This window comes from Erinaceus europaeus, chromosome 7 (assembly GCF_950295315.1).
Source record: "Erinaceus europaeus chromosome 7, mEriEur2.1, whole genome shotgun sequence".
Lineage (NCBI taxonomy): Eukaryota > Metazoa > Chordata > Mammalia > Eulipotyphla > Erinaceidae > Erinaceus > Erinaceus europaeus.
This window is the reverse complement of record NC_080168.1, coordinates 106,933,476-106,959,356: the sequence shown is the minus strand read 5'-3', so window position 1 is coordinate 106,959,356 and position 25,881 is coordinate 106,933,476. Positions and strand designations below refer to the sequence as shown.

At 51.2% G+C, this 25,881-nt stretch overlaps 1 protein-coding gene across 1 annotated transcript in view; it reads left to right on the top strand.

Moving 5' to 3' along the window:
• The window catches only part of LRP1 (LDL receptor related protein 1), a 94,263-nt gene that overhangs the window by 5,798 nt on the left and 62,584 nt on the right, over positions 1–25,881 (top strand). Inside the window, exons 2-8 of the mRNA XM_007534967.3 lie at positions 3,707–3,829; positions 7,219–7,356; positions 10,534–10,653; positions 11,791–11,919; positions 12,026–12,289; positions 25,000–25,162; positions 25,284–25,506. Coding sequence (XP_007535029.1) covers positions 3,707–3,829; positions 7,219–7,356; positions 10,534–10,653; positions 11,791–11,919; positions 12,026–12,289; positions 25,000–25,162; positions 25,284–25,506 — 1,160 coding nt within the window. The remainder of the gene's footprint in view (positions 1–3,706; positions 3,830–7,218; positions 7,357–10,533; positions 10,654–11,790; positions 11,920–12,025; positions 12,290–24,999; positions 25,163–25,283; positions 25,507–25,881) is intronic.

Below are 25,881 nucleotides of genomic sequence, written 5' to 3'. Positions count from 1 at the left end.
ATAGATACACACCCAACCCTACACCTCCTGTCCGGGCTCCAGCATGGTGGCCCTGGGGGCCAGGGCTGGGCTGGGTGCCTGGCTTGGAGGGGAGGCAAGGGTGTTGGCCAGTGTTAGCATGTCGGTCACATTCATCTCCAGGCAAAGCTGAGAACAGACGGCCCCTGTGTCCTGGCATTCTCTCTGCAACTTCACTCATGCTCCTCCCTCGCTAGTCCTCTCCTCCTCCTTCTCCCTCTCTCTTCCTTCTCTGTTGTTCTTCCTCTCTCTCCTCCATGTCTTCCTCTCTGCTCTGAAGGTTGCTGAAGTCCACCCCCACTCCCAGGAGACCACTCCCCATTCCTAGTGCCCAAGAACCAACATTTTTTTCCTGGTGTCTCCAAACCTCGTTCTCTTCATCTGTCTCCATTGTAGTGGTCAAGAGGAAGTTATCCATTCAGTTATTCACTACTCTGTGCCTCAGTTTCCTCTTCTGTAGAACGGGGACTGCAAAGGCTTGTGAGGGTCTAACTGAGTTAATAGGTACAAATGCTTCAGAACAGCAACTGGCACCCCTTTGCCATGTTGAAAGGCATCTGGGACTTCCCATAGTTGGGAAGTCCCAGTTCTAGGTCTCCAATTTAACACCCTGTTGTCCCCTCATCTAGGCTGCAGGCCATGAAGGTGGAGTTTCTGGGTGCTGGCATCAGACTAGGGTTGGCTGCTGGCTCTGAGCAGATTACACATTTCCTCCCCCCTCAGAGTGAGGCTGCCTTGGCTGTGTAGACTGCCCCAAAGTAGGTTATTTGTTTCTTCCCTCTCCTCTCCCCCTGAAGGAAATCAAAGACAGGCCTCAGACTTCAAATCTGAGATTCCTGGGGCTTTCTCCACCCTGACTGACTGGAGGTAAAATCTCTCACATGTTTCTCCACAATCCTTTTGCGACTGGCCCCTGGGAGATACGCCCCCCCCCAAAAAAAAAAAAAAACACCTCCCAGACCCTAGTCCTGAAGGGATGTACCAGGGGACAGGGGTCCTAGTGCTCCTAGTCCCTCCCCCATCCCCCACTCATTTCCCAGCACATCTGGTTTGTGAATCTCTCTCATTCCAGCTTTTGGAGTTTGCCAGCTGCTGTTTCCTCTGTCGAGTTTAGGCCAAAAGTGGGGGAGGGGGACAGTGGGGGGTGAAGGGTAGACGACAAAGTGAGGACACCAAGGAGGGAAGCATGGCTGGGATGCAGAATGGGGGGGGGGGCTGGAGTGACCAATAGTGACCCCCAGCTGGGGGCTGGGATTGTGAGTTTTGCATTGAGGAGGAGTGGGTATATGAACTGAGTTCAGGTGTGTGTATGTGTGGGGGGTGCTTGAGGGCATGGGGGCTATTTCTGGGCTTCAAATCACCCATCTGCCTGAGTTCCATTCCAGCCTCCTGAACTCCCCCAGCCACTGTGGCTGGCCAGGGGATGAGGAAGGTTCTCGGCATGCTAACGAGGTTGGCCGGCTGTTTCCCTGGGAAGACCTCACAGCTGGCCCAGTGGGGCAATGAACTCAGCATTATCCACCTCCTCAAGGGGCCTTTATTCCCTACTCAAAGAGGGTTGGGGTGGGGGGAAGCTGAGAGAGGGCTGGGGGGGGGGGCGGCGGGCTAGCCTATCCTTGATGTGTTTCCTGAACTCCCCGCCTGAGTGCAGTCCCCTCTGCCAGTGATGGGGGTTAGCAAGGAGGACATCACCTCGGACTCTGTCCCTCCCAGCATCCCTCCCTGCACAGAGTCCTGACATACTTTACTGATTCTTGATCCCAGCCTTGAGTGCTTGGTGTCCTGCATATGAGCTAGTGTGGGCAGCTGTTGCCCCAGGGGGCTGTGGCTTCTGAGGGGACAGCTGGTTTCTCTTTGGCACCCCAGGGCCTAGGACAGCACCAGTACAGAGCTGGGCTCCAGTGCACATAGCTGAACAGAAACATCCCAGGAAAGGGTGGCTGAGGGCTGGAAAGCTGAAAGCCCAGCCCTGGATGGACATGGAGGCACCTGGGGAACATTTCTCCTCGTGAGGGACAGGGCTGTGGATAGCAGAGAAAGCTCCCCAGTGTCTGTCCTGAGGGGAGATGGAGAGACTGGTGTGGATCACACCGTTGGAAAGCTTAGTCAGCCAAATGGGTTTGAGTCACTGTTTGCTATGGGGCCCCACCCTCTCTGAGCCGAGTTTTCTCAGCTTCGAAAGGGTGGTATTTGAAGACATAGCTTGTCATACTGTGCAGGGGATTAAATAAGGTGATACCGGAAAAGGACTGGTTTACCATAGTTCTTGCCACACAGAGACCCCACAATAAGAGTCAGTGGTGCCATTCTCATTTCCTCCTTGGAGAATGAGCTCAGGGTTGGGCCTGAGGTAAAGATGGGAGTCAGAGGGAGGTTGCTGTAGGTGGGGAGCTTTGGCCCCACAGTCCTGGCTATGGTGACTTCACAGGCTGGCTGGACCCAAACCATCCTGACGGTCATCCTGGACATCCTGATCAGTGTTGGGTGTCTCTGCCTTCCCATGACATCTGCTGAAAGTCCTCCCCTCCTAGAGGCCTAGCTGGCAAGGGAGGCTGTATTTTTAGGGGGTGGAGGTGGAGACAGGGAGCCTTGCGTTGCCCTGCCCTGCCCAGCCCAGCCCTGCCCTGCCCTCCTCCTTCTCAGCTGTTACCACCTGCAGGTCACCCCTGTGTCAAGGGCACCCCACACATGGACTTCCGTTTGCAGGCCTAGTGATGAAGGCTTGAAGGTGGGTGGGCTCCATCAGCTGGGTGTGTCCCAGTGGGTGAAAGAGCCAAGCAGTTCCATGAAGACCAGCTCTGACCTTCCAGAGGGAGGAGAGGAAGTAGAGTTACTGCTCCCTTCTCTTTGTGCAGAAATTGTTGAAAATTTATACTTGAACCAGATGCCTTGTACCAAAACCCAGGCCTCAAATGACAGTTCCTTTTTTTAAAATATTTATTTATTTATTCACTTTTGTTGCCCTTGTTTTATTGTTGTAGTTATTATTGTTATTGATGTTGTCATTGCTGGATAAGACAGAGAGAAATGGAGAGAGGAGGGGAAGACAGAGAGGGAGAGAGGAAGATAGACACCTGCAGACCTGCTTCACCGCCTGTGAAGCGACTCCTCTGCAGGTGGAAGGGAGGGACTCGAACTGGGATCCTTACGCCGGTCCTTATGCTTCGCGCCACATGCGCTTAACCCACTGTGCTATCGCCTGACTCCTGACAGTTCTATTCCATAGTGCTTAGGATTCAATTTTTCTTTTCTCTTCAACCTTGTAGTGAGACTATGTTGAAGAAGATGCTATTATTCCAGGACCTGCTATACAGAAAGCATGTCAAAGACCTAAATGCCTCATCCATCATTGTCAGTCTGTCAGCAAAGTGGGGGGTGCTGGCATCTGACCAGTATCACCCAACACAGCTGGAGGTTTGACCCTGAGTCTGGAGGCACGGGACAGGCAGCCCAGGGATTAGATGGGGGGAGACAGTAAAATGTGCATCCTGAGCCCTCTCTAGTCCTACCCCAAAGGTGCATGACATCCCAGGAGTAACCCTGAGTGACCTGGTTACTCCTAGCACAGGAACTGGGGCTCAGAGTCTGGACCAGTGGGAACTTGTGCTGGGGCAGGGGGAGGAACCCAGGAGGCGTTAAGGTAACAACCACCCTTCATTTACATCTCCCCCTTTGCCCTTGCCCCTAGCCCCCAAGACGTGCAGCCCCAAGCAGTTTGCCTGCCGAGACCAGGTCACCTGCATCTCCAAGGGCTGGCGGTGTGATGGCGAGCGGGACTGCCCCGATGGCTCTGACGAGGCCCCTGAGATCTGTAAGTCCCTTTTCTTCACCCTGGGCCACCTTTTTTCAGTCACCCCCATGCTTCTGATCTCACCCCTTTCCTTTTGGCCTTGGCCTTGGGATGAGGACAGCTGATGTCCATCCTGCTGTGGACCTTGCTCTGGGATTGTTTGCCTATGACACAGCTGGAACTGTCCTCTCCTGCTCTTCAAAGTGGCCGGCACAGTGGGCTGTGCCCTTAACCTCTGGCTACAACCCAGAGTGCTCCTAGGCCTGTCTGGCTCTGCTTTCTGGGCAGAGGAGTGGCCAGGCCTCTCTTCCTTTGTCCCTGAACCACTTGACCATTGATGGGTGCCCCCAAGTCTTGTCCTCAGGTCCGAAGACCAAAGGCCACAGGCTCTTGCTCAGTCTGCCCCTCCCTTGCTTGTGTCTTTCCCGCCACCCCTGCTCCCAGTAAGTGGTGTAATCAGAGGCAGCTGTTTAAACTGGGAGAAAGGTCCCTGCCCAGCCTTTCCCCTACCTGTGGGGGGTTGCAGCACATGCTGGCAGGACCTCATAGTCCTGGGCAGCTGAGAGAGTTTTGGGGTTACCACTTTTGGGTGACTCAGCCTGGGTCTTGGCCACCCTGCATCCTCAAACCCGTCTCTCTTCTCTTTCCTGGGTTCATCCTGCTCCAGCCCCAACCCCTGTCCTTTCCCTACACCCCCACTCATAATTATCAGGGGGTAATTTTATGGCCTGAAATGGATCCAACGGTTCTCTCTATCTTACCCCTACACCCTGCCCTGGAGAGCGGATGCCAGGGGTAATCTACTGTGTCTCTGCAGTGGGGGCACTTCAGCTGGAATGTCTTCTTCCTGATGCCACCTTTATGCCCCTTGCATCTGACTCCATGCTTGGGGTTAGGAAAAAGAAAACCATGCTGAGAGGCAGGGGTGGATCTGGCTCTCCTAGCCTGTCCTCCCCATAGTTTGGTGCAGGGCTCACCACCTATCTACACATCCCCATACTGTCCCTGCTCATGCATTCCCAGGCCCCACATACTCACGCAGCCACTTCTGGGGTTTGACATCCCCCTCCACATGTCAACACACAAAGGTAGATGCAACTCAGGTGCACCCTGAAACAGATGTAGAAACAGCCTGTGTGCAGACAGACACTCCCACCCCCAACCCAGATTCAGCCTCTATGCACCCGGAAACACGCTGCAGGCACCAGCATGGGCTGACACACTAGCACACCCTCTTTGCACCCTGCCACAGTCCTGCCCCTCAGTGTGCTCAGACCCAGGCCTGAAGGAAGATGCTCGTACATGCAGACCCTCCTTGGCTTCCATGCCCTGTCCAAGCCTGGGAGCCCACAGTTAGTGATCTCTCTGCTAGTGCACATGCCTCACTTGTTTGGCCTCCTGAGTATGGCCTGAGCAGCTCTTCCTACCAGTTCATCTTCTTGGGCAACAAAGGAAAAACCAGACACACCACTAGTAGACTATAACCTTTGACCTTTCCCAGATCTTTTTATCACACAGATCACTCAAGAATACTGCTTTGGGGTGGGGGTAGATAGTATAATGGTTATGCAAAGAGACTCATATGTAAGACTCCAAAGCCCCAGGTTCAATGCCCTGCACCACCATAAGACACAGCTGAGCAGTATTCTGGTAAAATAATAATAATAATAATAATAATAATAGCACTTTCCAGTGGCCTGGGAGGTGGTGCAGTGGATACAGTGTTGGACTTTCAAGCATGAGTTCTTGAGTTCTATTCCTGGCATTGTGTGTTCTCTAGTGATGCTCTAGTGTCCTCTCTCTCTGAGAAAGAATGTATTTTAGTGAATGTGTTCAAAATATTTCAGTATGCTCTATTTGATAGGTCAGAAAGAATTGGGAAGGGAAGGGAAAATAGAGGGGGAGAAAGAAAGATAGACACCTGCAAACTTGCTTCACTGCTCGTGAAGCATTCTCCCAACAGGTGGGAAGTGGAGGCTTGAACCCAGGTTCTTCTTCATGGTACTGTACCACCAACTGGCCCCCAAGATTATTATTTTTAATTCAGTGCCCACAGCCTTTCACAGACATGACACCTCAGAACTTGATTTAAAAAAATTTTTTTATTCTCTTTATTTATTTATTTATTGGATAGAGACAGCCAGAAATCAAGAGGGAAGGGGGGGATAGAGAGGAAGAGAGATAGAGAGACACCTGCAGCACTGCTTCACCACTCGTAAGGCTTTTCCCCTGCAGGTGGGGACTGGGGACTCGAACCTGGGTCATTGCGCACTGTGACATGGGCGCTCAACCAGGTGCACCACCACCCAGCCCCTATAATTTTTTTAATCTTTATTTATTGGATAGAGACAGACAGAAATCGAGGGGGGAGGGGTGATAGAGAGGGAGAGAGACATCTGAAACACTGCTTCACCACTCACAAAGCTTTCCTCCTGCAGGTGGGGACCAGGGACTCTAATCTAGGTCCTTGAGTTTTATCACATGTGTTCAACCAGGTGCGCCACCACCCGGCTCTAGCTCCTCTTATGTATTTATTTATTTATTTATTTATTTATTTTTGCAGATGTAGTATTAAGCCTTCAAAAGTAAGCGTGTATAAGTGTATGTGTGTTTTATTTTTTCACCAGAGCACTGCTGCTTATGATGGTTCCAGAAATCCAGTTTAGGACCTTTGAGCCTCAGGCATGAAAGTCTTCGCATACCCATTATGCTGTCTCTGACTCCAGTGTGTGTGTTATACTTACAGTTTTACTACAGCACACCTGAATAGCTGCACATGACTGGTGTTATCTATTTGTCCAGTTCCAGGAACCTTGGTCCAACTCTCAGCTCCAGGCTCTGTGACCTGGGGAGCTATGGAGATGAAGTGTTCTTCATCATTCATGTTTTTCTTAGTGCATTGAAACCTTTCAGCTCTCACCTCAGCCTACATACACCCTGAATGTGGAATATTGGTGTATTGGGGTGCTGACGTGTGGGGCACTTGGCAAGTGGCCTCTTCACCCAAGGCTGCCCCCAGGCATGTGACATCTGTTGTGTGTAGAAGAACTCTAGGTGAAAGAATAGTTAGCCCTGGGGCTGGGAAGTGGCGCACCTGGTTGAGTGCACATGTTATAATGGACAAAGATCGGGTTCGAGCCCCTGGTCCCCACCTGCAGGGGGAAAGCTTTGTGAGTGGCGAAGCAAGGCTGCAGGTGTCTCTCTGTCTCTCTCCCTCTCTATCACCCTCTTGCCTCTCAATTTCTGGCTGTCTATCCAATAAATACATAAAGATAATAAAAAAATAAAATAAAAAGAATAATCAGCTCCTGAGACTTTCTGAGAGCTAAAAATGCACGTGTCCAAAACCCCAATGCCCCTTGCCCCAATGAACAAATGGCTTGGTCACACCTATCTGCCTGTCCTTCCAGGTCCACAGAGTAAGGCCCAACGATGTCAGCCGAATGAGCACAATTGCCTGGGCACTGAGCTGTGTATACACATGTCCCACCTCTGCAATGGAGTCCAAGACTGCATGGATGGCTCTGACGAGGGCGCCCACTGCCGAGGTAAGGAAACTCCCAGCTGGGTTTAGTAAGTGCTCAGCTGGCACTTGATAGTTTGGGCTACCTCCACCGGAAGGTTGTCCTCACACATTCGTGGGGAAGAGGTGGCGGAGGGTAGATAGCATAATGGTTATGCAAACAGATTCTCTTGCCTGAGGCTCCAAAGTCCCAGGTTCAATCCCTCTTACCACCATAAGCCAGAGCTCAACAGTGTTCTGGTTAAAAAAAGAGAAAAGAAAAGAAAAGAAAAGAAAAGAAAAGAAAAGAAAAGATAATCCTGTTGTCCTGCACAGAGTACCAGCAGAGAGTAGTCCTAGGTCAAGCTTGCACTTGTCTTTTTTTTTTTTAATTTAATTTATTTATTTATTTTCCCTTTGTTTTTGCCCTTGTTGTTTTATTGTTGTAGTCATTATTGTTGTTGTTATTGATGCCTTCGTTGTTGGATAGGACAGAGAGAAATGGAGAGAGGAGGGAGAGACAGGGAGAGAGAAAGATAGACACCTGCAGACCTGCTTCACCACTTGTGAAGGGACTCCCCTGCAGGTGGGGAGCCGGGGGCTTGAACTGAGATCCTTATGCCGGTCTTTGTGCTTTGCGCCACCTGCGCTACCGCCCGACTCCCTTGTCTTTTTTTTTCCCCCTCCAGGGTTATTGCTGGGGCTCAGTGCCTGCACCACGAATCCACTGCTCCTAGAGGCTATTTTTTTCTCTTTTGTTGCCCTTGTTGTTTTTAAATCATTGTGGTTATTATTATTGCTGTTATTGATGTCATTGTTGTTGGATAGGACAGGGAGAAATGGAGAGAGGAGGGGAGGACAGAGGGGGATAGAAAGACACCTGAAGCGACTCCCCTGCAGGTGGGGAGCCAGGGGCTCGAACCAGGATCCTTACGCCAATCCTTGCGCTTCGTGCCATGTGTGCTTAACCCGCTGTGCTACCACCCGACTCCCTGCACTCAAGTCTTACTCTGTGAGCCTTGCAGGCCTCTTGTGGGGCTGACTGGGAACTTTCCTCTGGCTGTATGTACTTGGATAAGTCATTGTCCGCCTCCAGACCTCAGTTTCTCTCTTATAAAATGAGAGTTTTATTTATTTTCCTTTAATTTTTCTTTATTTTTATCAGAGAGAGAGAAAGATACAGTGAGAGAGAGGCCAGAGCACTGCTCAGCTTTGGTGTATGATGGTGCTAGGGCTTGAACCTGGGGCCTCAGAACCTCAGGCATGAAAGACTTCTGCATAACCAATTATACTGTCTCCCCAGCCCAAAATGAGTGTTTTATACTAAATCAGTATTTGTGTACTTTTTGTATTTTTTTTTTCTTTTGGGCAAATGGTGGGGTTCTTTAAATAGTTTATTACATGAAATCTGAGTGTTAGCAGAGCAGAGCCCATGCTGTGATGCAGTTGGGGGATGGAGGTCTGGCTTTTCACTTCCCCTGCCAGTGCCCCCAATCATCCCTCAGGAACTGCAGGTCCTCAGTCCCTTAGAGCGGGGGCCAGCCACCTGCGCGAGAAGGGATTGCTAAGCAAGGCTTCCTTCCTACTTGTCACTGGAGTTACTGCCATTCTACCCTCAGGCCAGGGCTTGTTTGAGGGAGGACTCTCAAGGAGGGAGGCACAGCCCTGGGCCTGGAGGTCAGGGAATCATAATTTCTGCCTTCTGCTGCCCTCAAGGTCTTGCATGGAGGCCAGAGCAAGCCCCTCAGGGGTGGAGATGGCTTGGGGGAGGAGGGTGCCCTATACTGGTACACATGTCAAAAAACACATCTGCCTGTGGGAGGAGACACATCTGGATCCTATTCACTGTGGACAGGGAGCTGGTGGGAGATTTTTATCCTACACTTTGGTTGATGTTGCATGTTTTTGCCTGAAGCTTCTGGGATGAGGGTGGGCATTGCACTGCCTCCCGTACCACACTCAGCCCATCTTCAGTGGAGCACATTCAGACCCGCTTCCTCCCGAATGTCTTTTCTGTTTCAAAAACAACAGTGAACTCTGAAAACCTAGAGTTTGAACTGCCTTCTCTGGTCTTATGGAAATTGGTCCACCCCATATTCAAAAGAGAAAGTCTTTTCTAGATTTTTCAGAATAAACTATACTCCCCTTTCTGGAGGATTACTGGATAGGCTCTCTGGTAAAGAGGGGAGGCGTATCTGGGGCCTCCCATCAACCCCTCTGTTCCCAGCAGGCTTAGTGCCTCTAAATGTCTCAGCATCTTGGGCAAGCTCTGTCTCCTAGGTGTGGGGGGGTGGGGGTATTAGGCAGCTGGACAATGGGGGCTTTGTGGTAAGGCCACCCGGCCCCACGCAAAGCCATTAATTGGGTCGCTGGTCTGGGGGTGAGGGGGAGGCAGCTAGCTCCCACCTCTCCGCCTCCTGCCTCCTGCCCTTCTGTCTCCCTGTGGAAGTGGGTCAGTGACAGGAGAAAGATTAGAGAGGGGTCCCGTGGGAGCTAGTTTTGCTCCACCTCCTTCCCTCCACCTGGACCTGAAGCTTTCTGTTTGAGGTCTCTAGGCCTCAAGGGATTATGCCGAGGGGTGCTTCCAGACACCTGGGACCCTGCATAAAAATTTGCCTTCTAGGCTCACTCTCCACTCACAGGCCTGAAGCAGTTTGACAGTGCCCAGGCAGTACAGACAAGAGGCATGCAAGGGGAGTAAGAGTCACTGTCCCCAGGCCCCCACTGATGTCAATAAGTCATGAGGACCCTCTCTCCATGGGGTCAAGTAGAGTCCAGAGTAGGGGAGTGTGAGTCCTAAGACATTAGCTGATTGTGTGATGTTGGACCTGTCTTATACCTTCTCTGAGTATCTGCTTTTTAAAAAAAAATTTTTTTAATTGTATTTATTAGTTGGATAGAGGCAGCCAGAAATCAAGAGGGAAGGGGGAGATAGGAAGAGAGACAGAGAGACACCTGCTGCACTGTTTCACCACTTTCCCCCTGCAGGTGGGGACCGGGGGGCTCGAATCTGGGTCCTTGTGCATTATAACATGTGCACTCAACCAGGTGCACCACCACCCTGCCCCCCTTCTCTGAGTATCTGTTTCCTCTCTTCCAAAATCTTCTGAAACCTCTTCTGCATCTGACACTGCAAGTCTGGAAAGTGGTTTTGGGGGAAGGTTGTAGTTGAGATGTGGCTGCCAGGTCTGGAGGCCTGAGTGTGTGTTCCTGCCTCACACAGAGCTCCGGGGCAACTGTTCTCAGCTGGGCTGCCAGCACCACTGTGTCCCCACACTGAGTGGGCCTGCCTGCTACTGCAACAACAGTTTCCAGCTGCAGGCAGACGGCAAGACCTGCAAAGGTACGTGAGCACACATGGCCACGTGTGTGTGTGCTGGGGTGGGGTGGGGCCAGCGGGTCAGAGACTGGAGGTCTGACTTGGGGGAGGGGATGGGAGTTTTGAGGGAGAAGTCTAGCCTAGAGGCAGGACTCAGGAGCCTTAACCACTTGTTTCCACCAGACTTAAAACTCTGGTCTTAAAATTATCCAGCTCATCTGTTTAGTTTTCTTGTAAAGAAATCAAAGCAGTGTATCTGAAACCAAAGTCCCCCTTTGACAAATGCACTTCAGTCCTGGCCCCTTTCCCATATCTGTGGAGGTCAACAGTGTTATCAGTTTGTTCTCTCTCCTGCTGGGTCTCTCGGTGCGTTTGTGTACACACACTCACAGGAAACCAAAGCGAGAGCATTGTCTCAGGGCATGTGCTTGTGCTTTGCTTTGCTTTGCTTTAATTTGGTTTTCTTTCCTTTTCCTTTTTAACATGTAAATGTCGTTTTGTGCATATCTCTTTTCAACTTTTCCACTCAGTATGTTCTAGAGATGTTTTCCATGTGAATGGAAAGGTAGAGCAAGTTCTACCTTGCTCGTTTAGAAACCACTGTGATGGAGGACTAGTACAATAGTTTACTTGGCCACCTGATGAGTAAAATGTTCCCTCTTTCTCTCTATTACAAATAATGCAGACTTTTCTGTTTTAAATTTATCCCCTTGAGCCATTGCCTAGATGCAAAAAACTCCCAGTCACTCTCCCTTGCACTTTTCACATATAATTTATCTTATTTTATGTGTTTTGGTAATAACAATGTGTCATTCCTTAGCAGGGTTGAACTTTCACAGAAGTAGCAATAGGAATCTGTGTTATTCACTGATGCACCCCTCCCCCAGCCTTCTGGGCATAGAACCTGGCACATAGTAGTTCCTCAGGATACCTTTCCTGAGTGGGCGGCTGCTAGGCCACGTGGAGCTATTTCTCTAGGGCAGGTTCTGAGCCTGGACTTGCCGAGTGATAAAGTTTGTCCTTTTCTTGTTGTCATGGATTCTACCAAGCTATCTTCCCACATAACTGTGGGGATGGACACACCCATCAGTGGCAGCTGAGGGGACCCACGCTCCTTCCCTTAACACCCTGGAAATGACCTCTGCTTGTCCTTCCCCACAGACTTTGATGAGTGTTCAGTGTACGGCACGTGCAGCCAGCTATGCACCAACACCGATGGCTCCTTCCTGTGTGGCTGTGTGGAAGGCTACCTGCTGCAGCCGGACAACCGCTCCTGCAAGGCCAAGAATGGTGGGTGGTGTCACTTGTGGCCACAATGCTGGGTTTCTGGGGGGGCCATTTCCAGAGACATCCTGGAGGTCTTGGTGATATTGACTTGTCTTTCTTCCATCCACAGAGCCAGTAGACCGCCCCCCAGTGCTGCTGATTGCTAACTCGCAGAACATCTTGGCTACGTATCTGAGCGGGGCCCAGGTGTCCACCATCACGCCCACCAGCACAAGGCAGACCACAGCCATGGACTTCAGCTACGCCAATGAGACTGTGTGCTGGGTGCATGTGGGGGACAGTGCTGCCCAGACACAGCTCAAGTGTGCCCGCATGCCCGGATTGAAGGGCTTCGTGGATGAGCACACCATCAATATCTCCCTCAGCCTGCACCGTGAGTCACCAGCCCTCCACTTGGAGGATGGGGTGGGCTGGGGAGATGGGCAAGATGGTGTCTTGGATGGGTCCACCCCCGAACTAGAAGGCAGAGGCAGAGGGCTGGGCATAGTGATGCCTAGTTGGGGTGGAGACAGAGCCCTTCCTGGCTCTACTCTTTCCTCTGTCTCTGGACTAAGTCTCTGGACAGATCCTGTGTTTTGGGCCCAAGGCTGAGGAAGGCCTCCTAGGAGAACTGAGGATGGACAGAGCAATGCTTGGTCAATCTCTAGAGAGTAGGTACTGTCCCTTCTCAGAGAAGAGTGCTGATTAGACTGCAGAGGGGCTTTCCCACACTCTGAGAGGTCGGGCAGGGGAAAGCAGCCTGGGCCTGGCTAAGGGCACAGAAGCTGGGGCCTGGCTGCTATTTTCTCTCTGTGTCCCATCCTTTCACTTGCTGAAGGCTGGATGTGAAAGTCCTGAGGCTCTTTGGGGAAGACCATGTGGCAGCACATGAACTTTAGGAGGAACAGTGCGAGCTGAGGTCTAGTGAGCATTTTTTTAAAAGATTTTATTTATGTATTAATGAGAAACATAGGAGGAGAGAGAAAGAACCACGCATCACCCTGGTACATGTGCTGCCGGGGATTGAACTCAGGACCTCATGCTTGAGTCTGTGCTTTATCCACTGCACCACCTCCCAGACCACTCTTGTGAGCATTTTAAGACCCCCGATGTTCCCATAGGGGCTCCCTTCACTGGCTGTACTTGACTGTCATGAGGTAGAAGAAGGGGTGTCAGTGGGGACAAGACTCTGGCACAGAGCCACCACCTGGAGCAGTCCTGCTCATCTCAGATGCTGTTAATTAAGCAAACAAAACATCCCATTTCCAGAAAATGAACCAGGGAGCATGGTTTGGTGTGTGTGTGTGTGTGTGTGTGTGTGCGCGCGCGCGCGCGCGCGCGTGTATGTGGATTGAGGGATGATTTGACTCTCAGCGGGGCAGGTAACTTCATCTATGACTGTGAGCAAACCTGAATTCCCTGCCTCTGCTCTGATTTCCTAATCTGCATAATGGGTTTGAGATTATCTACTCAGATAAATTCAAGTGACAGCCAGAGGTAAAAAGAGGAAGGGCCTGTGTGAGGGCTAGAATGGTGAACCATGGACACTGCCTAGAAGATCTTGGAGTTCCTTCAGGGGAGCCCATAAGATGATGCACACAGAAGACAGAGACCCCCAGAGGACACAAGGGAGAGACCTGGGGGCTCCATGGTCCCCCATAATATGGCCCACACCTGAGAACCAGCTCCTCCAAGCATCCCAGTGCTGTCCTTGGCCACTGGTGAGCAGGACTCACCTGTCAGAAGACCTATGTCCTCTTGGAGTGCTGGGCTGGGGGCTGTCCCACTTAGTGGTTGAGCTCTGGAAGGGTGAGCAGCTCAGGGATCCCCATGGCACAGAGCTTAAGATTGGGGCAACCCCCCTGAGACAACTGTCCTCTTCCTGCTCCTCTCTGCAGCCCCACCCAACTGGCCTGTCTGGGCAAAGAGCCCTGGTGGTTCCTTTCCTGATCCTGCCTCAGGCCCAGCTCTGGGCGGACCTGATGGCAACTTCCTCAGCTTCTGCTCCAGCCTGGCCCTTCTCCTCCCTTCCTCTCCTGGAGAACCAGGAAATAATCTCAGACGGGTATCCCTCCTTTGGCAAACAGAGGTCTGCTGGATCTCCTCTGGGGCAGAGTTCTGGAGGCTGAATGAGATCAAGGTTCTGGTGGTCCTCTCTTGCCCCTACCATTCCCTGCCCTGCCCCCACCCCACGCCCCATGTCGCCTGAATGTCTGGCTGTCACCCGAAGATGGTTGTTTTGCTCTCATCCCACAAACTAATTATGGGCCCTAGCTAAGGATGTCGGAAGTGTCTTTTCCCTAGCACCCTCCCCGCCCCCAGTCAGTCCCCCTTTCCAGAAGGGGCTGAGTGGGGTGCCCTGGTGTGCTAGGCACCTGGGCCCAGGCTCACCTGTGTGGTGAACTGCTGGCCTGTAATTAGTTTCCCCAGGGGGCTGGGGCAGAAAGGCTGCTGCTTTCTCCTGCTTTCTCCCTGCCCTCAGGGGCAGCCCTCCCTGCAATCAGCCCGTTCTTGGCTCTGACAGTGACCTCCATCAGACCAAGGGCTGAGCCCTCTAAGGGGAGGAGGAGCCTGACAATTAGAGGTTCTGGAGCTGGAGAGAGAGGCCTAGAGAAGCCAAAGGAAGCCCACCTGCTGGTGTGGGAAGAAGGGGGAGCCTGCCCCAAAGAAAACTCTGGAGACAGAAATAGAATAGAAAGAAGGAAGGAGGCCAGGAAGTGAGGCTGTTTCACATGGGTGCTAAAGCATGTGTGAGCCTGACCTGCTATGAGTCCTGCGAGCCCCCAGCCCCATGGTCAGTGCAGCTTCAGGGAGTGGCTCCAACCCTTTGCTGTCCTGATCCTCTGTTCCTACTCTAGAGCGGGGGAGACCTGCTGACCTGTGTCCTCTGCCTTCCAGGAGGTGTGTGGCTGTGTGCTGTTCTTCCTTAAACCCACCACTGACTTTTCTTAATCCAGCCCCACTGTATTTTACTGGTCTGGGCTGGGGTGCCCACAGGGAACTCCATGTCTGCCCCTCCCTCCTGCAGTGGATTCCTCCTCCTCTGATTCCAAGACTCCTCTTCCTCTCATTCATTGTCTCCGATGGAGGGGGGGAGTCTTTGAGGACTCTGACTCTAGGACTGGAGAATAGGATGGTGACAGTAACAAGACGTAAAGAGAGGACCAAGGCCAACCATAGTTATCATGTGGGGCTTGGTGCCTGCAAGACTCCACCACTTTTTTTTTTTTTTCATTTTTTATTTATAAAAAGGAAACATTGACAAAACCATAGGATAAGAGGGGTACAACTCCACACAACTCCCACCACCAGATCTCTGTATCCCCTCCCCTCCCCTGATAGCTTTCCTATTCTTTATCCCTCTGGGAGTATGGACCCAAGGTCATTGTGGGATGCAGAAGGTGGAAGGTCTGGTTTCTGTAATTGCTTCCCCACTGAACATGGGCGTTGACTGATTGATCCATATTCCCAGCCTCTCTCTCTTTCCCTAGTAGGGTGGGGCTCTGGACAGAGCCCCAGGACACATTGGTGGGGTCATCTGTCCAGGGATGTCTGGTTGGCATCATGTTAACATCTGGAACCTGGAAGTTGAAAAGAGAGTTAACATACAAAGCCAAATAAATTGTTGACCGATCATGGACCTCAAGGCTGGAATAGTGCAGATGAAGAGTTGGAGGGGTGTCTCCATTTTGTAGATAGCTAGTAGGCATATTTTAGTTATATTCCAAAGGGTCTATGGCTATACTAGTGGGTTTTTATTTTTTATTATTTTAATTTTTTGCCTGAGCCTGAAATCTGATATGCAGGTGGATCCTAATTATTGTCTGGGGAGATGATGCCATGGCTGGAAAAAGGACCAGAAAGCTGGATCAGGGAAGAGAGTAGCTCCCAAATATGGGAAAGGTGTATAAATATTGTTGATTATAAACCCTATCTATTTGATGTGATCTGGGGCCCATATTCAGCTTAGGAGCCTATGTGACCTCTGCATCCCTGTAGATCTGAGCTCACATTCTGTGGTCATAAGTAGGAACATTCCAAGCTGCCCCAATATCAGGATCCATCTTCCTCAGGTGTAGCATAGAGTATGTTGTCCAGCCTCCCTTCGGAGGATGGAACATTCTCTACCATTGTTGGTCCAAGTTGAGGGCAAGGTCCTATGGGGGCCCACAATGGGGTCTATTGTGTTGTTCCTGATAGGAATGACTGATAATAATGGAGAGAGGGATTTATTTGAGGTCTAGGCTCATCATGTCTGTTTGGGAATCTCTGGACTCCCCGATTAGGGCCCATGACTCCACCATTCTTTGGTGACCATTTCCCTCCTCTTTCTTTGACAGAGAGTTTGTGGGGTGGGGAGAGAAGGAAGAAGTGAGAAGAGAGACACCTGCAGCACTGCTCCATTGCTCATGAAGCTTCCCCCACCCCCTGCAAATGGGAACTGGGTCCTTGTGCATGATAACCTTGCACTACCATCGAGCCCCACCTCTTGATTTTTTTAATTCTCTTTCCCAAAGTGAGGATGACTTGATTTGGGGTTGAACATAGATGTACCTTTTTAAAATTTTTACGCTTTACTTAATATTCAGTGAGGAACTTTGTATTATAACTGGCATATCAAATCTGTGATTTGATAAATTGTGATTTCATGAATTGTTTAGATTGAAGCAAAAAAGTGAGTTGACTCAAAGAAACACTAGACTGGAGCCAGAGAGATAGCTCCTTTAGTAGGTAGGATACCTGCCTGCCATATGTGTAGCCCAGGTTCGAGAACTAGCACCACATGGGAGATACCGTGGCAGTGGGGGAAGCTCCAATACTACAGTGTCCATTCCCCCCACCCTCTGAATGAAAAATTTGGCCCAGGAGTGGTGAAATCATGCAAGGCCCCAATGTTACCAAATAAGCAAGTAGTGGAAGATAACAGTGCAGGCTGTGTATGAACATGGGAAGCATTTTAAAAGTGGTAGATACTGGAGTGGGGCGGTAGTGCAGTGGGTTCAGCACACATGGAGCAAAGTTCAAGGACCGGTGTAAGGATCCCGGTTCGAGTCCCGGGCTCCCCACCTGCAGGGGAGTCACTTCACAGGCGGTGAAGCAGGTCTGCAGGTGTCTATCTTTTTCTCTCCCTCTCTGTCTTCCCCTCCTCTCTCCATTTCTCTCTGTCCTATCCAACAACGATGACATCAACAACAACAATAATAACTACAACAACAACAACAAAAACAACAAGGGCAACAAAAGGGAGAAAAAAAAGTGGTAGATACATAAGACTGAAGTTCTGGGAAATGAGGCCCAAAGGAGTCAACAGGTTTGGTAGTGCCAGAGACAGTAGTGGCCTGCCCACCCTGTCCCCCACCTCTGACCTCCCTTGTACTCCTGGCTGAAGGTCAAGTCTCAAGTCGTATCCCTCACCACTGTCCCTCACTGCCCAGACTGAGCTCCTGTGACCTCAGTTTAGAGAATGTTCCACTGTAGAAAGAACAAGGGCTGACTGCAGGAGTGGGCCCAGGAAAGGTGTGTGTGATGAGGGGAAGGTCCTGAGGTTGCAGGCCGAAGCTTGGGGTGGATTAAGGTTTGCTGACGTCCCTTTGTTTTGGTCCGGGCATGAGGGCTACTCAGGAGTCCTTGGGGCCCCTCCTGGCATCATGCTGCTTTGAGGGAAGAGGAGTAGGCGCTGAGGCCCAGAAAAGGTCTAGGCTGCAGGCAGCAAGGTTTCGAAATGGGTCCCCTAGTCCAGCTGGCCTACTTCACTTTTCCCTCCCCCATGTGCGTGCGTGTATGCATGCGTGCGTGCGTGCGTGCGTGCGTGCGTGCGTGCGTGTGTGTGTGTGTGTGTGTGTGTGTGTAAAATCACAACAGGACATGGTGTAGTGATTTGTCTCACTGGGAGACAGAGAGTTGCCCCTCTGAATCTGGGGTGACTAGCTGCTCCATCTGGAAGGAGAACTGGACTGGGGACCCCTGACCCTCTCAGCTCCACGCCATACTGAAGGTTTGCTTCTAGATTCTATATATGTGAAAGCCACTCTCCCATTTCCCTGGCTTTTCTTAATTCACAAGGGTCAGAGTATTGGGGGAGCTCTAGTCACCCTGTCCTTTGGCCTTGGGCCCCTGAATCCTGGGCTTTTGCTTCCTATTCCAGTTCCAAGTTTCCCAATCATTTCCCAGCCATTTCTCTCCATTTCCCAGCAAGGGCCAACCGTGCATCTCCCGGCATAGCTCCAGCCCTGTCCTCTCCTCCCCCGCTGTCTCCTTGAAGTTGCCTCTCCACCCAGCCTGTTTCCAAACACCACCCCCCTTCCCTGTTTCCAGCCAAAGGAAGTAACTTAAGCAAGAGAGATGTGTTTTAGAGCACTGCAAGGATTTCTCAATAGTGGGAGGATGCCTGTTCTGATTCTGAATCAGATCTACAGCATCCAGCCCTCACAACCGCAAGACCCAGATCCGAATACCTTTGTGGCCCTGGTTCAGATGGCCAGGGGAGAGGAGGCTTAAACCCCAGGCTGGGAGTGTGTGCAGGTGGGAAGGGAGCCCAGGGACAGAGGTTGCACATGGTGGCTGAGCCGTGAGCTTGCAGGAGGAATGAGAAGCGCTGCAGCCAAGAGAGGCAGGAAGCAGGAGCACGAGGGTGTGCTGTTGAGCAGAGCCTCTGCCAGGCCAGCCTCGCAGTCTCTTCCCGCCCTGTGAAGACTCCACATTCCCGCTCACTCTTTTTTAAAAATTTTTTTTAGAACTCTGGGTTCTTCTTTTTTTATATATATTTATTTTATTTATTTATTCCCTTTTGTTGCCATTGTTGTTTTATTGTTGTAGTTATTATTGTTGTTGTTGTTGTTGGATAGGACAGAGAGAAATGGAGAGAGGAGGGGAAGACAGAGAGGAGGAGAGAAAGACAGACACCTGCAGACCTGCTTCACCGCCTGTGAAGCGACTCCCCTGCAGGTGGGGAGCCGGAGTTTGAACCGGGATCCCTACGCCGGTCCTTGTGCTTTGCGCCACCTGCGCTTAACCCGCTGTGCTACAGCCCGACTCCCTCTTCTTTTTTTTAAATATTTATTTATTTATTCCCTTTTGTTGCCCTAGTTGTTTTATTGTTGTAGTTATTATTGTTGTCGTTGTCGTTGGATAGGACAGAGAGAAATGGAGAGAGGAGGAGAAGACAAAGAGAGGGAGAGAAAGATAGACACCTGCAGACCTGCTTCACCACGTGTGAAGCGACTCCCCTGTAGGTGGGGAGCCAGGGGCTTGAACCAGGATCCTTAGCTGCTCCTTGCGCTTTGTGCCACGTGCGCTTAACCCGCTGCGCTACCACCTGACTCCCTCTTTTTTTTTTAATTTTTTTTTATTATCTTTATTTATTGACTGGATAGAGACAGTCAGAAATCAAGAGGGAAGGGAGGGATAGAGAGGATGAGAGACAGAGAGACACCTGCAGCCCTGCTTCACCACTTGTGAAGCTTTCCCCCTGCAGGTGGGGACTGGGGGTTTGAACCCTGGTCCTTACATATTGTGTGCTCAACCAGGTGCGCCACCACCCAGACCCCCTTTTAAAAAAACTTTTATCTTTATTTATTAGAGACAGCCAGAGGGTAAAGGGGAGAGACAGAGAGGCACTTGCAGCCCTGTTTCACCACTTATAAAGTTTCCCCTCCGAAGGTGGTGGCTGGGGGCTCAAACCTGGGTCCTTGCACATTGTAACAGGTGCACCACCATCACCTGGCCCGAAGACGCCACAACTCTCTGTCACCCCCCCAGCCCCTGGGCAGCCCTGACAGACAGCCAGGATTACTGGACAGGCATCTTCTCCCACTGTTCTGGGGCATCCCAAGACCAGATGTTAGAAGGGAAGGCACTAGTCGCTTCACAGGCGGTGAAGCAGGTCTGCAGGTGTCTATCTTTCTCTCCTCCTCTCTGTCTTCCCCTCCTCTCTCCATTTCTCTCTGTCCTATCCAACAACGACAACAACAATAATAACTACAACAATAAAACAACAAGGGCAACAAAAGGGAATAAATAAATAAAGTAAATATTAAAAAAAAAAGAAGGGAAGGCACTCTGTGACAAGAGAAAGAGGACTGTGAATTCAATGAGTGTTTGTTTTTTTAATTTTTTTTAAATTTTATTTATTTGTTATTGGATAGAGACAGAGAGAAATTGAGAGAGAAGGGGAGATAGAGAGGAAGAGAGACAGAGAGACACCTGCAGAACTGCTTCACCGCCTATGAAGCAGGTGGGGAGCCCTGCAGGTGGGGAGCCAGGGGCTTGAACCGGGATCCTAACTGTTACTTGTGCTTTGCTCCACATGTGCTTAACCCGCTACACTACCACCCAACTCCCTCAGTGAGTGTTTGTTAATTGAATCAGCTCATGTGTGCCAGGTGCTGGGGCAGACACCAGCCTGTGTCTTGCCCTCACAGTACCCACAATTAAGTAACAGGCTGTGAGAAGGCAAGCGCTGGCCATGGGAGTGGGTGAAGAGACATCTCTCTGTGGGGTCTGAGCTGCTATCTTCCTGGAGGGTCCATCTGTAGTCAGAGTGACCGGAAGCACAAGTGGCAGCTTGGTAGAACAGGGAAGAAGACTGGGGGTGGGGGGTGGGGTGTGGGTTGGTGCAGGGGCAGCACCAAGATCAGTCCTACTTACTGGTAGAGTGTTAACTCCAGGCCCTGCTGCGGCTACTGCAGATAAGCAAATTGAGTCTGAGGGACATTGTGTCCCTAGCTCTATGGCAGGGGACAGATTCCAAACCAGGCCTGGCTGGGCCCAGGCCTAGAGCAGTGTGGAGGGAGAAAAGGGGAGGTTTCTGGGGTAAAGGCCAGAGGCACTGCATGTCTCCAGGGATGTGGTTAAGGTGGGAACGGAATTCTCTTTCCTCCTGCAGGGACCTCACATACTGTCCCACCACCTTTGAGTTTGTGAACAAATTGGGGGACATCTCCTTATGGCACAGAGACAGATTTTCCTCTCCAGATTTATGGGGTGGGTAGTGGGGGTTGAGTGACTGGAACCCCGAAGCTAAAGCTGAGGTTCTTGGGAATGGGACAGAGGCTTAGAAAGGGCCTCCTGAACTCTGTGAATGGTGGGCAGCTGAGGAAAGCTGGAGTTTTGGGGACTGCAGAATGCTGATCAAGAGGCAGGGGTGCAGGCGCTCACACACCCCACATCTATTCTGGGGCCTGGAACTGAAAGTCCTTTGCAACATCACAGGCAAACTGTGGTCTGGACTCTGTCTTCATCTGCTTCCCAGCTTCCTAGCGTCCTCCACAGTTTTGTGTAGAACCCCACTTTTGTCTCTCCCAGACCACCCCCAGGCTCCTCCCACAACATGGCATCCCTCCCCTGCGTTTATCTGAGATTCTCCTGACCTTAGCATCCGAGGCCCTTGTCAGAGCCCCTCTGGAGGGTGCTATGGATGGGTGCTTAGGGTTGGGCCACTAGGTCTCAAACACCCTTAGGGAGTGGAACCAGGACTTTGCCCTCCCCACCCACCAGAGACAAGAGGTGGTGGCTCAGATATTGCCTCCAGGGTAGGCAGGGCGTTGGGGGTGGGAACCTCTCCTCTCTGCACTGGTCTCCGAAGGGTACAAGAGGCCAAGCATATACATGCAAGTGTCCGTGTGAGTGAGTGTGTGTGTGTGTGTGTGTGTGTGTGTGTGTGTGTGTGTGTGTTAGGGTGGGCAGAGGAATCTGGACTTTAGGAGAGAGGAAAATAATGTGGTGGAGGGGGGTTGGATAACAAAGGATTTTTGCTTGCAACTAATCATCTCCAGCTGCAAAAATACCAAAGGGAAGGCCAGGCCACATTGGGGACTCCAGTTCTTGCCAACTCCTCACCGGCCTGCTGAGTGGGGCCCTGCCTGGTCTTCAGGAGGTGGAAGGGGCAGGCAGCCAAGGGTAAATATCTGCGAGCAGGCACAGTCCCTCTGCCTCCCTTCCCCAAATCAGGAGGGAAGCCACACAGGACTGCGGGAGGCTCTAAGCCTGGCCATGCACGTCCTGAAACTTGTGGGGGATGACTGAAGAGCTGCACCTGGTGGTGGTGGGGTGCAGCATAACTTTTCAGGCTTCTTCCTCCCCCCCTCCAGGGTGGGGGGTAATGGTGGGCAGGGTGTTGCCAGGCCTAGAGTTGGGCAGTGATTCAGGGAAGCCTCAGGAAATGGAGAGAGGGACACAGCTGCACCAGCCGGTGCTGGGAAAACAGTTTTGAATGATGACACTCCTGGGCATGCCAGCAGGCCCCAGACCCCCACTGCACCCACCGCCTAAAGGCTACACAGCCTTGTTTGCCTCTCAGCAACCCTGCGGTGGGCCGCCGTGGCAGGGCCCCACTGGGACTCTGGTTTCCTCTGGAGGTGGCCCAGCGGTGTTCATTTTCCTCTGTTTTCTCAGTGAAAACAGTGTGGGGGGCAAAGGCCTTCCCCTGCACCAGGCCCTCCTGCCCACAGCCCCCATGACAGGTCATGGTGGAGTAGGTCAGGGGACCTAGGGTCAGAGTAGTGGCTGTCTCAGCTTTTATAGAGGAAGCACCTCATCTCTGTGACCTCTTTCTCCAGTCCTCTTGGAGTGGGGCTAGACTCAGGGGAACCTGGAAAAGAAACCAGTTTGATGAAAGCCCTGCACTGGCTCTTTCCCCTCCTTTTTCAGCCGAGGTCCTGTGACTGTGAGTCAGTGTCAGGGCTGGGCCAAGTGCCTTAGGAGCCACGTTCCCTCACACCATTAGGAAACAGCCCCTGAGTCTTTTTGGGGAAGGGGAGGAACTAGGCAGGGACTGAACAGAAAGCACAGACTTCATACCTGTAGCTGTGTGGGGGCAGAATGATCCCTGGTGGGCAGCCTGGAAGGTTGAGCATGGGACTTGCAGGTTCAGAGTTCAATCTCTGGGACCCCACATGCCAGAGTGATACACTGGCCTCTCTTATGAGGTAAAGTCTTTAAAAGAAAGTGGAGAAGGAGGAGGAGGAAGAGGAGACTAAGAATAGGAGCTGGAGGGGGTCAGGCGGTAGTGCAGCGGGTTAAGCACATATGGTGCAAAGCGCAAGGACTGGCATAAGAATCTTGGTTCGAGCCCCCGGCTCCCACCTGCAGGGGTCAATTTATGGACAGTGAAGCACGTCTGCAGGTGTCTATCTTTCTCTCCCCCTCTCTGTCTCCCCTCCTCTCTCCATTTCTCTCTGTCCTATCCAACTGCAACAACAGCAATGACAATAATGATAACAACAACAAGGATAACAACAAGGGCAGCAAAATGGGGAAAAATGGCCTCCAGGAGCAGTGGATTCATAGTGTAGGCACTGAGCCCCAGCAATAACCCTGGAGGCAATAAATAAATAAATAAAAATAAAATAAAATAAAACCATAAAAAAAGAATGGCAGCTGGAGAGATATTTCAAACTATTAAAGCACAGACCTTGCTTGTATCCACGAGGTCTTAGAAGCTACAGGTTCAGTCCCTGGCCCCTCTGTATGCCAGGGCTGAGCTGTGTTCTGGTTCTCTCTCTCTCTCCTTCCTCTTTGTCTCTTTTATAATATATATACAAATAATTGTTTTAAAAAGAAGAAGACAGTGTGGTCCCGGAGATGGTGCAGTGGATAAAGCATTGAGCTCTCAAGCATGAGGTCCTGAGTTCAATCCCTGGCAGCACATGTACCAGAGTGATATCTGGTTCTTTCTCTCTCTTCTATCATTTCTCATGAATCAATAAATAAAATTTAAAAAAAAAGAAGACAACTCTTCTGGGTTGAGTGTGGGTTTCAAAACAGGTTGTCCTGTCCAGGAAATTGTAGGAGTTGACATGTGAGGCTGGGGTCCAGAGACCTGGAAATGTCCCAGCATGCAGGAGGCCTCACTTCTGATGGTTGTTGTGAGCAGTGGACAGATAAGAGCCAATTGGTCCTGGGGAGGTCCCAGAGAACACCAGCAGGGGCTCCTGTTCCAGATGTTCTGCCTCCAGACCCTTGCCATATACCAAGGCTGGGTACTTGATCTTCATCCTCCCCCTCCACTCACCCTTCTGAGCCGTGCCTCAGTTTATCCTCGAGTTCTCTGAGGTCCCTCTCTTATGCACTGCGTCCTCCAGCCTCTAGGTCTTAGTCCCTGCTCCTTCACACCCTCCTGAGGCCCTGAGGACATTGAGCAACAGGGACATATAAGAAATAGGGAAATGGGGTGCACAGAGGAAGTGACTGTCATCACTCCTTTGCTACTATGACCTTCTCTTTCCATCACAGTGAGCCCCATGTTCCTCTCTTTAAGGGCTAATTGATGGTTGTCATGCTTTCGCACTTCTAAAAGTCATGCAATGACTTCACACCAGTGCTCCTAGTTCCCTTAAGCTGCTGTAGGCACTATGTAAGGCTGATGGAAGCCCACCCCAGGCTGTGTAATGGCTGGCTGAGCAGAGCACCCTGATTGCAAGTAAAAGAAGATTCAAAATATACAAAAGCATATAGATGTGTAGTAGTGCATGTTGTAAGTCATTGTCTATATTAACTTTAAAAGACGTTATCAACATGAGAAAAGAGGAGAGCCGAAGAATCACTCCACCACATAAGATGCAGGGAGCCAACTAAGGACCTTATATGTTTTTGTTTTAAGATTTGTTTATTTATTTTAAGGACCTCATGCTTTGAAGTCCAATATCTAGCCACGGTGCCACCTCCCAAGCTGAGTAATTATGTATTACAAATGGGTAACATAGATTCCTCTGTATGCATATATATTGGACTAAGTCAGTGGGCCTGTCCTTACTGATTTTTGATGAGAGGAGAGGCTAGAGTTGGGGAGCCTGTCAGTCCACTAGTTGGTCAGTGTTTACCCACTGTCCACTGTGTCTGCCCTGAGCTTGGGACCATGGCTGTGTAGGAGCACTCAGAGACTCCTCTCTGGAGAGACCAGCTGCGTGGAAAGGGAGCTGGGACTATGTGGCAAAGGGTACTGTCGCTGGCAACCCTTTTAGGGGCTCAGGGAGCAGAGGCAGCAGCCTGGCATGGAGGAAGGCACCCCCCAGGAGGTGGGCCTCCAGCCGTGAGGGTCCCACAGCAGAGGGCAGGTATGTCTGGGGGAGGACATTCCCTCATGGCCCTTCCACTGTTTCCCTCCAGACGTGGAACAGATGGCCATCGACTGGCTGACAGGCAACTTCTACTTTGTGGATGACATCGACGACCGGATCTTTGTCTGCAACCGAAATGGGGACACATGTGTCACTCTGCTGGACCTGGAGCTCTACAACCCCAAGGGCATTGCGCTAGACCCTGCCATGGGGTGAGGATGGCCGGCGGGAGTGGGGGTTGGAGCTGGAAAGGGGGAGCTAGAGTCTCTGGTGGAAGGGAAGGGACTACATCTCCTGACACCACTGATTGCCTTGCCGTCTGCCCACGCGTAGGAAGGTGTTTTTCACCGACTATGGGCAGATCCCAAAGGTGGAGCGCTGTGACATGGACGGGCAGAACCGCACCAAGCTGGTGGACAGCAAAATCGTGTTTCCTCATGGCATCACGCTAGACCTAGTCAGCCGCCTCGTCTACTGGGCTGATGCCTATCTGGACTACATTGAGGTGGTGGACTATGAGGGCAAGGGCCGGCAGACCATCATCCAAGGCATTCTGGTGAGGAGAAGCCTTGGCAAGGGCCTCTAATAAGGAAGTTGGGCCTCGAATAAGGGAGGAGGGCATGGGCACGCTAGACAGAAGTTGTGGGAATCATCACTGTAAGGGTACTCTTTGCTTACCTTTTTTCCTCTGATCCTTCCAGCACCTCTGGGAGATGAGCCAGTGGGTGACCTTGCTCCCTTTTGGCAGATGCAGGACAACAGGGTTCTGGGACTGGGAGGTGGCACACCCACATGACCATGTGCTAGGACCTGGGGGTGGGTGGGGAGAAGCTTCATGGTGGTGAAGCAGGTCTGCAGGTGTCTCTCTCTTCCTCCCTTTCCCTCTTAATTCCTCTCTTGTCTTATCAAATAAAAAGTAGAAAAGAGAAAA